This window comes from Dicentrarchus labrax, unplaced genomic scaffold (assembly GCF_905237075.1).
Source record: "Dicentrarchus labrax unplaced genomic scaffold, dlabrax2021, whole genome shotgun sequence".
NCBI classification, from domain to species: Eukaryota; Metazoa; Chordata; class Actinopteri; family Moronidae; genus Dicentrarchus; species Dicentrarchus labrax.
Window position 1 is genome coordinate 2,412,597 of NW_026136720.1, and position 12,308 is coordinate 2,424,904.

Below are 12,308 nucleotides of genomic sequence, written 5' to 3' on the forward strand. Positions count from 1 at the left end.
TGCACAGGAAAAACTGCACACATATATATTATACAGTAATGATTTAACAGGGCTATGAACAGGTCTAAAGACTAAAGTGCATGTAAGAAATTATATATATGTGTTTTTTTAAAGTGACTATGGTATTGTTGCTGAGTTCAATCAAATCAACAACATATAATCATATCACTCTTGTTTAAATAAGGTCTTCCTATTAACTGTAATGGCTCTATTAGGTTAATATGCGCTGTGAAATGATGTGTAAATGTTAAAGTTTCCAATTATACAAGATCTGTTTGGGCAGTTTGTAAATCTCCAAATGACATTTGAGTAAAACTTCCAAGCAGCAGTAAATAGAAGTATTATGAGACAATGTGTTAATGTGAGTGTGTGATTTATGTGTATTCCCTCTCATTTTACCTAGCGTTTGTGTCATTTTGTTTCCATGGAGACAACTCATTTGTGCCAGAGCCCATTCAAAAAATAGTGATTTCTAAGTTTGTTTCTCTACAGAGCGAATAAATAAATCTGGTAGGAATATAAATGTAAACCTTTTGTGTTCGACAAGTTCCAGTCTGTAATTCGGCATAGTTGTCATTGTGAAATTCTTCTTATTAATTTGAATATAAAGACAAGTTATGAAATGAGTCCACGCTGCTCACCGGGGCTGTCCACAGGGCGTACTCTTTAATAACTGTGGGACATTAGAGATTTTACAGCAGGAAGCGCTGCTCAGTGGATATTATTGGAGCCGATATGAAGGGTGAACACTAAAGAGCCACAATAGTCTTCTGAGTTACAAGTTAACATTTAATATTATTGTCTTATGACCATTGGATTAGTATTTAACAAGATTTCTGAATGGAGTTCTGCGTGATAGACAGCCACCCACCAAAAATGTTTCAATATTTTCTGCTTTTCTTATTCTTCACTGATATCATAGTAAATATGTTTTGTGTTTTGGACTGTGATTTTTAATATGTCAGCATTTGTGACATTTTATGGATAAAATGATTAATGGATAAAGTAATTAGAGAATGAAAATAATAGTTCCACAGCTTTTGTTCCAGGCTTGTTGTTGGTACTGTACTGTACTACTTTATGTGGCCTCCGCTGTGTGATCAGGACTTTTTAAGTCTCCATGTAAAGAAAACGTTGTCACTAACAAGCCCTACTGCTGCCGCAGGTGGAGGCGTGAAGATCCTGTTTGAGAAGGAGCTCGGTGTGGCAGATTTCCACCTGCCCAACAAAAGCTGCATCCTCTACGTGTCTGAGTGCGACATCATTGCAGGGAACAGCTACAAGAGGAAACTGGTTCGCTACAGAAACGTGAGTTTAATGAGACCGCTGACGAAGCAGTTTGGCTGAACGCCTCTGACGTGATCTGTGTCCGTCCTGTTGTACAGAGCAGCAGTAGTTTCCAGGAGCTGGTGCTGGTGGAGAACACCAGACTCAGTGAGCAGTACTTCTCCGCTGTGCAGAGGTTTGTGGTGTTTGACCTCGGCCTGACTCTGCTGCCGGTCAGCGGACAGACTGAAGCCTCACAGCTCATCACTCAGATTGTAAGTAGTGAAAAACAATAAAGCTGCACTTCTCTTTTTGTCTTAATATCCTTACTCCACATCACAGAAATGTCCAGTATGTTCTTTTAAATCTATGAGTTGATTAAAGCGTGAGTGGATGGGAAGATCAGTGTTAGATCTTAGTATCAGGGGATTGTTGCAGCACAGACCTTTTCTCTTGTATCACAGGAAGTCACTTACCAGCGCACAAGAGTCAAACACAGACCTTTGGGGTAAACCTGAGCTGTCTTACTGAAACCTCTTGTAGCAGGACACTTTGTTGTCTGGTGCTAGTTCTCCAACCTGCTCTAATTGTCTCCAGGTTCACGGTGGGGGGGGCAGGGAGAACCCCTTCAGGAGGAGGACTTCGTCTCAGCTGTTGGACCCGCTGATCCTGGCTCTGGTCCAGCAGGTCCCCGGGGTCGGCAGGGTCAAAGCTCTGGCCCTGCTGCAGCACTTCTCCAGCATCCAGAAGCTCTGCAACGCCGCCCCCGCCCAGCTGGAGCCCATCGTGGGTCACGCTGCAGCTCAACAAATCCACAACTTCTTCCACAAAGCCACTGCTGCTGGAACCTGAAGGTCCGACTCTGGGTCTGCACTCAACCAGGAAAGTTTGGATTGAATCATAATGCAGAAACGCTTCAGCTCACATGGACACTAACTCTTTATTTGAAAGACTGCAATGGCAGAAAATCCAACATTGCTGTGTTTAAACTGTAACAAACAATATTTGTTTACTTGTTTGTTTGACTGTTGAGGACCAACAGTGCCGTCCACAGAGCCCCGCTGGTAACAGGGCTGAAAATACTTGGAAACTGATTTAGGTTTGGTGATTGGGCCGCTGAGTTCTCTGCCCTGTGTGGTTTTCTGTTTGTATTTTAGTTTGCACTTTTGCTTCCACAATAAATAAATATTTGTAGCATCAGTTGTCTCTTTTTAATCACTGTTGATGTTCTTGTTGTTGTTTATGAGTTTGAATCCAAAAGATAAACCTCTCACTGCATTTGAGTTATTTTCCCTCTTGTTTTCTTCTTAGTTTGGCTTCAAATTATTTAAACTTAGATATACATAGAGTTTGTGAATAAAAATGTTGTAAAATTAAACCTTAAAACATTTGTCACCACAATGTTGAAGTACAATACTTTTGACTTTGTAGATCTCATTATTCTGCATTGATGTAATGTGCTTCAGCATCAGACTGTAGTTATTTATTAAGAGCATGTCCTCATGAGGCCACAGGCTGCAGTTTGTTATGAACTCCACTAGAGGGCGTCCTCAGATGTCACTTATTCTCTACAAACTAGTAGCACTGGTTTAGTGTTCATATCAGCTGCTCCAACACAAACCTTCAATAACACTACATTATCTTACACTACCAACTATCTCAGAGGTGATGGGCTAATGGAGCTCATCAGCTGATGCTATTTTTAATCACATGATTTGGTTCTCATTAGAAACACCATCAGCTGTTTTTCAGCTTTGATATCAATCAAAAACAAAATAAATGAATCAAATACAATCAAAACTTTATTTAGCTTTTGTTCAGTAATTTGTGTCAGTATGCAACAGTTCTTATATATACAAAGATCAGACAATAAAAAGGTTTGAATTTGGCACCCAGACATTTAAAGAACATGAAAATGTTTATTTATAAGCACAATGTTTTCTAATGATTTAACAATCTTAAAGGAAGGTAATGCAGTTATTCAAATGAATTAGACTGCATTAGATAATATCAATCAGTGTGGTCAAACTGGTGTGTTGTAGTTATAAGTAGTAATGTGACACATCAAAGAAAAAAATAACCCATATTGATCAGAACTCAAAAACTCAATCTAAACATTGTACCTCACCAATAAATATACATTTATTACATTAAATAATGTGAATCTTTCTGTAGAAAATCAAATGGTTGTTCTACTCAGTGTGATTGACAGTAGAGATGATCAGAGGGGCAAAGTTTTTACCTTTATTATTAGTACAGGGACTAAAGAGCGGGTAGAGTTTCTCAGTGAAGGAGCAGCCAGTAAAGGAGTAGATAAGAGCTGCAGCATCAACGTCATAAAAGGAGACCAGACCCTCCTCATAATCCACAAACACCCCCACCTTCTCAGGCTGAGACTGCAGAGAGAGACTGACTGAAGGGTCAGCAGCAGCATAGTACGTATTTTTACTTATATTACTCAACCATATCGTCCAGTAACCATTCTTAGGGTTCGCTGTGATGTCTCCCTTCCTGTTGATCGACTCTCTGGCCACTCCTAAAACCCATTCAGTCTTCCATTTAACCTGAACCTCGTAATAAAATCTTCCTGAAGAGAAACTCTGCTTTGCTAAGACATAAACACAAGTATCAAATCTCTGTGGATTGTCTGGGAGATTCTTCTTTACATCACCATGTTTAACTTGTTTTCCATCAGCAGACAGGATGAGCTCAGGGCTGTGCTGTATCAGGATCCAGTGTCACATCCACTGCATACTGCTGGACTCTCTTCAGCTCGACCTCAGCTAGCAGCTTCTTCATCTGTTTACTGAGCGTCTCCTCCAGCTGATTCACAGCTCTCACCACAGTCCCCTCATATGAAAGTGGACGGACGCTGACTTCTGTCCAGTCCTTGGTGGGTGGAGCAGCGTTCAGGGACAGGAAGCTTTGGAGGAGGTGGAGGTGGTCTTCAGACTGTGAGCTGGTCCACCTCAGAGCTTCTCTTCTTCAGCTCAGAGATTTCCTGTTCCAGTTCTTTGATGAAGTCTTCAGCTTGTTTCTCTGTCTTTCTCTGCTTCTCTTTGATCGTGTCGATGAGCTCGGCCTGGCTTCTCTCAACAGACTGCTTCAGAGCGGTGAAGACCTGAACACCATCTGCTATCTCTCTGTCTGCACCTTCCTTACTGAGCTCCACTGAGCGTTTGATCTCCTGAATCTTCAGTCGTGTCTTCTGGATCATTTGCTGAATTTCAGCCTCTGTCTTCCCCAGCTCAGCCTTCTTTCCTTCATATTCTTCTTTCAGAGGAACAACATCATGTGTCTTGTGGCTAAAACAGTGCAGAGCATGCAGACACACATCTGGTCGGTCTTACAGAACAGCTCCAGCAGTTTATCGTGCTTCGTACACATCCTGTCTTCCAGGTTCTCCACAGGGTCGATCAGCTGATGTCTTTTCAGGCCTGACATTGTCAGATGAGGCTCCAGGTGAGTCTCACAGTAGGAGGCCAGACACACCAGGCAGGACTTCAGGGCCTTCAGTTTGGTTCCAGTGCAAACGTCACAGGGAACTTCTCCTGGTTTGGAAACTTGTTGCTCTGAGCTGCTGCTGCTGGCTTTCTGTTGAGCTGACTGTCTGAACTGAGCAGCCATCTCAGAGATGAAAGTATTGACCTTCAGCTCAGGTCTTGTGTTGAAAACCTCTTTACAGTTGGGACACTGACACTGGACATTAATATTCCAGTGTTCAGTGATGCAGGTTTTACAGAAGTTGTGTCCACATGGTGTGCTGACTGGATCAGTGAACACATCCAGACAGATGGAGCACAGAAACTGATCTTCAGTCAGCAGACAGCTGGCAGCAAACATATCTACACTGTGAGGATAAAAAGAAAAGAAAATGTAATTGCATTTCTTTTGGTTATTTGTTTAATAAATCATGATAATCTATGATCAGTGACATAAAAGGAGAGAGTCGAGGAGTATTTCTCTGTCTTTCTTTCTCTGTGGTTTTACATCATTTTTGAAGGGGACTTCTGTTTGATCCCTAACTGCTGCCAGTCACTGATATGACTGTAATATTTGGCTATTAACTGTTTGTTAGTTATTCAAACAATATTAAAAAGAATAAATCAATGATGAATTAATCTGATGTTTTACACATTGCAGTAATAACATCCCAGTCCCTCTGGTTCTTGTTAATATTATTTAAATCTGTAAAATCACAGTACAATTACATTTTAAACCCTAAAAACACAGTCTGATCCCTCCATTACACAGCACACATTAAATAATAGAATAATAGAATAATATAATACTATAGGGCCCTGAGTGGAACTTCCTGTCTGAGTAGAGCTCAGGTTTTGTGTTAATACCGGTTGTTGAAACACAGTAAATATTATCAGCTGTACTGCCTCCCAGAGACAGACAGCAGGAAGCTAGAAGCTGTAAAACGTCAGTTTTATTCCTTTATAAGCAATAACAGAGGTTGTCAGATGATCACATACTGTACTCTGTACTTTGGATCTAAAGGACAGCTAATAGGCTAGTTAGCTTTCAGCAGGACTAGTTTCTGTGGTGTGTTTTCATTGTTTGGTTGGATTTAGCTCCTTCCTTCTATCTGTATGTGCTATAACAGACTGTAACAAGCTCTGTAGGGCAGTGGACTCACCAGAGGTTGGCAGAGATTCTGCTGTTTAGTTGAGAAAAACCTGATGGATTCAGTTGAATTTGTCTTCAGAGACAAACAGAGAGACTTGTCTCCACTGCAGCTCTGCTGTCTTCAGACAAACTTTCACTTTCATTTCCAGGAAATGTGTCACTGAAGTTAACCATGCCCCTTCATTTGCATATCACATCATCATAAAAGCCCCCTGAAATGAGTAAAAGTAGTCCTTATTGTAAGTCTTTCTATAAATCAGAACCTGTTCATTTATTTATTGAACTATACTGACTTATCTATATATTTCATTTATATATTTATATGTATAAATGTGTATATAATTATTGCCATATTTATGTATTTATTTATTTAATAATGACTAAAATGGACTTTCTTTCTGGCAGTTAATTAAAAAGTCTTTAAATGTGCATATTTTGACCAGATATCTGCAAATGAACCAACAACTTCACACAACAGTCCCAGCTCTGTCCAACGTGTCATTTTCTGTCAGAAAAGAGTCTCAAAACTGCTCGTGGCCAAAGTTCAGACAGTCAGGTCTAGTCAGTTAAAGCAGACTTCAATTATTTGAACTTTATAGTTAAAGAATAATTATAGTTCATTTCAACTTGGGTTTTATTCTAAGACCACATTATTATGGTCTTTCTGAATGTGTGTGTCAGTCCGTTCAATAATAAATACAACAGTGTTATAGGTGAGGTGAGTTAAACCTCACTGAGTTCAACATTTGGTTTTTTAGCCAGTTTGTATCACTCATTAGCTTCATCACTGACAGTTTCCTGTCATTATTTAGTCCCAGTGTTGTTTAAATGGACAGATTCTGAACTCTGTGATCATTAGTCAACATTATTCTCTGTGTTTATTGCTGTGTTTAGTTGATGGTTTAATGTCGGCCCAGTTTGTGCCTCTCATGTATTACCATTACTAATGTATTACCCAGAGACGGGGACTCGAGTTTGTGACTCGGACTCGAGTCGCACTTAAGTCGCACACACAGAGACTTCAGACTCGACTCAGACTCGTGTTTTGGAGCTCGTGAACAATCATTATGTTTTCTTTTTTGGCGTATTAATATTGAGGAAACTCTGAAACGTCTGACGAGCTTAATGTGATTCCTTCCTTTTTTTTCATGGTAACCATAGTAACCATATCACGCATTGGGTGCGCGCCTCGCGGGCTCACGCACTAGTACCTCGGATGACGACTATGGCGACTGGCGGCACACCTGCAGCTGCTGCTGTACTATTTGTGATTACATTTGGTTATAAGAACTTCAAACAGGACGGCACCAACAAAAGGAGCGCTGACTGCAAAGTCTGCAGTACCCGAATCAAGGATGCTGGATCCACCACATCAAATTTTATCAGGCACCTGAAAACTCACCCGGATAGATCAGTCACATTAGTGCATATGGACGGTTAGCTCAGCATCATGTAACGTTCACTGAGCTTGCTACTGGCTTTGTAACTGAATATTTGAATAGATGAGTGAATGTTAGTTTGCTTGACGCACTTGTTTGCATTGAGGGGCATTGATATGACGTAAAAAAAAAAGGTTGGGTAACGTTAATCACCTAACGTTACATTGCCACCATCTACTGGCTAACGTTAACTGTAGGAAAATCCATAGTTATACTGTCGGCTTACAGGCAGGTTACAAGTTGATTGTTGACCACGTAACGTTAATGTTACAGGTTTACCAGGTTACCATTACACTGAGTTTGAGTGAGAGGATAGAGGAATGTGTCATTAGAGCCAAGTGTAATTAAACAACACGGTAACATGCAGTGAAATGTCTCCTGGTTACTCCTAAACTGGCCTTATAAATAGAATAAATAAGATAAATAGGAATAAAATCAAACTAATATGATGTAAATATACAAGTGTTTAAAATACTTTTAAGTGTTTTGCTTACGCGTTGTTTGCATTTAGCTAAAGTGTGATGTTTTGCACTAATTGGAATGATGTTAATTACAATGTCTTTGACTGGGTGAGGTGTAACATTTTCTAGATTTGTTCTTATTATGGTCCCACTGAGCCTGCACAATAGGGGGCAAGATATACTGTAACTATATGTTCATGTTGGAAGAATACAGTTTCCTTTAAAGGAAAGCATTCATTGTGTGTTTTCTTCATATTGCATTGCAATAGCCTGTTTAAAGTGATCATATAACAAACAACTAATCAGTACTGATACTGTATGCTAATAGATAAAGGAGTGATAATAATACAGTAAATGCTTTGAATTTCTTAGATTTAGCTGTGCAGTATTCTTAGTAGATCGGATAGCAGCAGGCTCATTACAACCAGAAGAGACAGATGACTTTTATTTTTTAGAGACTTGAGACTTGACCTGGACTCGTGACCAAAGACTTGTGAACATCTCTGGTATTACCATTACTAATGTATTACCATTACATTCAAGGCACAGAGCTAAATATCTGATTTTCCAACAAATGTGATTTTAAAACCCCCTCAAGGTCCTTTAACAACACTCACCACTGTTCTGAATGTACACAATCCTCCATCTGGAGGAACAAATATTCTGTCTGCTGCACTGAAATAAAATAGTTATAGTCATTTATATTGGTAATATTATTGTATTTTTAGACAAATGGTTTTATTTTACAGAACTAGCCAGGACATATGTCATTTCAGGTTATCTGGACAGGGAACAGAGTCACAAATTGGGTTTATTGGTTAATAATTAATTAATAAAATAATTCATACACTGTGTTCAAAATGATTATGCATATACTATTTATTTTATTTCTTTACTAAATAGTCAATATAATTGGCAGTAAATAGGATTTTTTATTTCTCAACAATTATACCCTAATCTGGATTTTATTAAACACAGTTACCAATGATGATAATGGCATTTTTTGCAAAATAACTCAAAATGCAGTGTTCCAAACTATTATGCAAAACAGAGTTTCAAAACACTTAATAGTTTCTAAAGGATTGAAAACCGAAATCTGTTGTATTTTTGGCATTAGAGGGGATAATTTTTCTCAAATCAAAGCTATTTAAATCAAAAACATCTTTACAGATCGAGTTACATATTAACATAGGAGCCCTTCTTTGATATCACATTAACAACTCTCTCATCCATTGAACTTGTGTGTCCATGTACAGTTTCTGCCTGGATTTCCTTTGAGGATGCCCGAGTTGCCTCCCAGAGCTGCTGTTTTGAGCTTCCTTTTAAGGATGCTCCACAGGTTCTCAATAGGGTTGAGGTCAGGAGATGATGGTGGCCACACCGTGATTCTTTCTCCCTTAATGCCCATAGCAGCCTAGGCCTTAATGGTATTTGTTGCAGCATGGGGGATTATTAAAATATTTCTGATTCTGGTGGTGCGTTGTCTTACATGAAAATGATTTTACTCCGGAAGGCACGGTTCTTCTTTTTATACCATGGCAGGAAATGGGCATTTAGGAACGCCACATATATTGCAGAGGTCATTTTGACACCTTCAGGCACCTTAAAGGGGCCTACCAACTCACTTCCCATGATTCCAGCCCAAAACACCCCTCCACCACCTCCTTGCTGACGTCGCAGGCTTGTTGGGACATGGTGGCCATCCAGAACATCTGGACCATCCAGTGTAGCGCGGCATACATCAGTGAATAAAACTGTTAGACAATTAGTCTTCATGTATTTTTGAGCCCACTGCAATCATGTCTTCTTGTGGGCATTGTTTAAGGGTGGCCGAAATACAGCTTTATGCACATCAGCAAGCCTCTGGAGGATCCTGTGTCAAGAGGATCTTGGGACTCCAGAGGCACCAGCAATTTCAAATACCTTTTTTACTGCTCATCAGTGGCTTTTTCACAGCTGCTCTCTGAATACGATGAATTAGCCTTACAGAAACTTTCCTTAACATGCCTTTATCTGAACAAACCCGTCTGCACTCTGAATCAGACACAAATCTTTTCATAGGACGATTAATATTTGGTAAAATATCCAGTGGTTTCATACCTATTGAAAGATACTGCACTATTTCACGCTTTTCATCTGCAGAAAGATCTTTTTTTTCCTCTATATTGCATGAAACCTGTGACTTGCTTAATAATTTGGAACAACATCCTTAAGTAGTTTCCCATTAATTAGCAAACTAATAGAGACAAACCTGTCTGAGATTGTTGTCAGTGATCTAAACAGACTTGGGAAGCAGCACAATTGAAAACTTTCATTGAAAAACAACAAATCTAATGTTTTTTTAATTGAAATCATATGTGCATGATAATTTGGAACACAGTGTAAATACTATAATATTTACTATCAAAGTATCATCAGTACCACTGAGTGACATTTTCTCCTGTTTGCTCTATTGTGTTCATAATGGTTTAATTCTTTACTTTCACTACATGTACATTGAAATGTCCATTAAAAAGCAACTTTTAATGTGATGAAGGCAGAGTCTGTAACCGGTTGGATTAATGTCTCACTACTAATTTAAACAAAATAAATAAATCAGATAAAGTTAAAACTTTATTTTGCTTTATAATATTAATTCAAAATGAAAACAGAAAATTTTTTTTTTTTTATCTCATTTATGAAACGGCTCTACAGTAATTTGTGTCAGTATGCAACACTTCTTATATATACAATGATCAGAAAACATAAAGGTTTGAATTTGGCACCCAGACAATTAAAAAACAATGAAAAAATTATTCATGAGCACATTGTTTTTGATGATTCAACAGTTTTGAAGGCAGGTAATGCAGTTATTAGAATGGATTACACAAGATTAAATAATATCATCAGTTTGGTAAAATTGGTGTGCTGTAGTAATAAGTAGCAATGTGACACATCAAAGAAAGACATGGACAAAAATACGTAAAGAAAACACATTGAGCAGAATCATAAAAACGGTGTATACGCCGTCCATCAGCAATCAATAATTCATTACATTAAATCCACAGCTTCATGCATGTACCGCCCCTCATTCAGTATTAATATGAGTGGTTGATTCGGGGCTGTACTGTAAAATGTGTTTTTAAACGGCGTGTTACAAACTCTTATTTGATCTTTTCACATATCAGCAACCTGTATTTCTTCTCTCTCCCTTGGGTCAATATAAGTAAAACAAATACTGAGACAGATGGTTTGAATTTGGCACCCAGACATTTAAAGAACATGAAAATGCTTCTTATTTATAAGCACAGTGTTTTCTAATGATTTAACAGTCTTGAAAGCAGGTAATGCAGTTATTAGAATATAAATTTGACATTAGATAAGATCAATCAGTGCAGTAGGATTGGTGTGTTGTAGAAGTCTTGGAAGCAGCAAAGAAAAACATTAACAGAAAAAAAGCAAATAAAACACATTGATAATCTGATCAATGCGATCGGTTTATGTCAATCTTTTCTACTCAACTCAGTGTGATTGACAGGAGAGATTATCATTGGGGCAGAGTTTTTACCCCCATTATGAGGACAGGGACCAAAGAATGGGTAGAGTTTCTCAGTGAAGGAGCAGCCAGTAAAGGAGTGGATAAGAGCTGCAGCATCAACGTCATAAAAGGAGACCAGACCCTCCTCATAATCCACAAACACCCCCACCTTCTCAGGCTGAGACTTTAGAGAGAGACGGACTGGTGGGAGAGCAAGAGCATAGTACTCATTTTCATCCCTCAAACATATCGACCAGTAACCATCCTGAGGAGTCAGTGTGATTTTTCCCTTCCTGTTGATCGACTCTCTGGCCACACCCAAAGCCCAGTCAGTCTTCCCTTTAGCCTGAATCTTGTAATAAAATCTTCCTGAAGAGAAACTCTGTTTTGCTAAGGCACATACACCAGTATTAAATGTGGATTATCTGGGAGATTTTTCTTTACATCACCATGTTTAACTTGTTTCTCATCATCAGACAGGATGAGCCCAGGATGTGCTGTATCAGGATCGAGTGTCACATCCACTGCATACTGCTGGACCCTCTTCAGCTCGACCTCAAACAGCTTCTTCATCTGTTTACTGAGCGTCTCCTCCAGCTGATTCACAGCTCTCACCACAGTCCCCTCATATGAAGGTGGACGGGTGCTGATTCTTATCCAGTCTTTGGTGGATGGAACAGCGTTCAGGGACAGGAAGCTTTGGAGGAGGTGGAGGTGGTCTTCAGACTGTGAGAGCTGCTCCACCTCAGAGCTTCTCTTCTTCAGCTCAGAGATTTCCTGTTCCAGCTCTTTGATGAAGTCTTCAGCCTGTTTCTCTGTCTTTCTCTGCTTCTCTTTGATCGTGTCGATGAGCTCGGCCTGGCTTCTCTCAACAGACTCCTTCAGAGCGGTGAAGACCTGAACACCATCTGCTATCTCTCTGTCTGCACCTTCCTTGCTGAGCTCCACTGAGCGTTTGATCTCCTGAATCTTCAGTCGTCTCTTCTGGAT

The 12,308-nt window shown here is 39.4% G+C and overlaps 3 protein-coding genes across 3 annotated transcripts in view; 1 reads left to right on the forward strand and 2 right to left on the reverse strand.

The window, feature by feature from the left end:
- The first annotated feature begins 735 nt into the window (after positions 1–735).
- LOC127353887 (Fanconi anemia core complex-associated protein 24-like) lies at positions 736–2,466 on the forward strand. Its single transcript, XM_051383478.1, has 4 exons — positions 736–742; positions 1,166–1,308; positions 1,386–1,541; positions 1,864–2,466. Exons 1-4 carry the CDS (start codon positions 736–738, stop codon positions 2,116–2,118), a joined length of 561 nt encoding a protein of 186 aa, XP_051239438.1. The 3' UTR covers positions 2,119–2,466.
- Positions 2,467–3,050: 584 nt separating this feature from the next.
- Positions 3,051–8,438, reverse strand: LOC127353577 (probable E3 ubiquitin-protein ligase TRIML1). Its single transcript, XM_051382911.1, is given in 5 exon segments — positions 3,051–3,980; positions 3,982–4,225; positions 4,227–4,572; positions 4,575–5,116; positions 8,419–8,438. Coding segments are annotated over 4 exon segments (1,647 nt in total). The 5' UTR covers positions 5,110–5,116; positions 8,419–8,438; the 3' UTR covers positions 3,051–3,458.
- Positions 3,051–12,308, reverse strand: part of LOC127353582 (E3 ubiquitin-protein ligase TRIM21-like) — a 44,329-nt gene continuing 35,071 nt past the window's right edge. Inside the window, exon 3 of the transcript XR_007881317.1 lies at positions 3,051–3,389. The gene's annotated coding sequence lies outside the window, so the exon portion shown is untranslated. The remainder of the gene's footprint in view (positions 3,390–12,308) is intronic.

Coding starts and splice junctions, on each gene's coding strand:
- LOC127353887 (XM_051383478.1), top strand. Junction 1,309..1,385: donor AACTGGTTCGCTACAGAAAC/GTGAGTTTAATG, acceptor CCTGTTGTACAG/AGCAGCAGTAGTTTCCAGGA. Junction 1,542..1,863: donor CACAGCTCATCACTCAGATT/GTAAGTAGTGAA, acceptor AATTGTCTCCAG/GTTCACGGTGGGGGGGGCAG.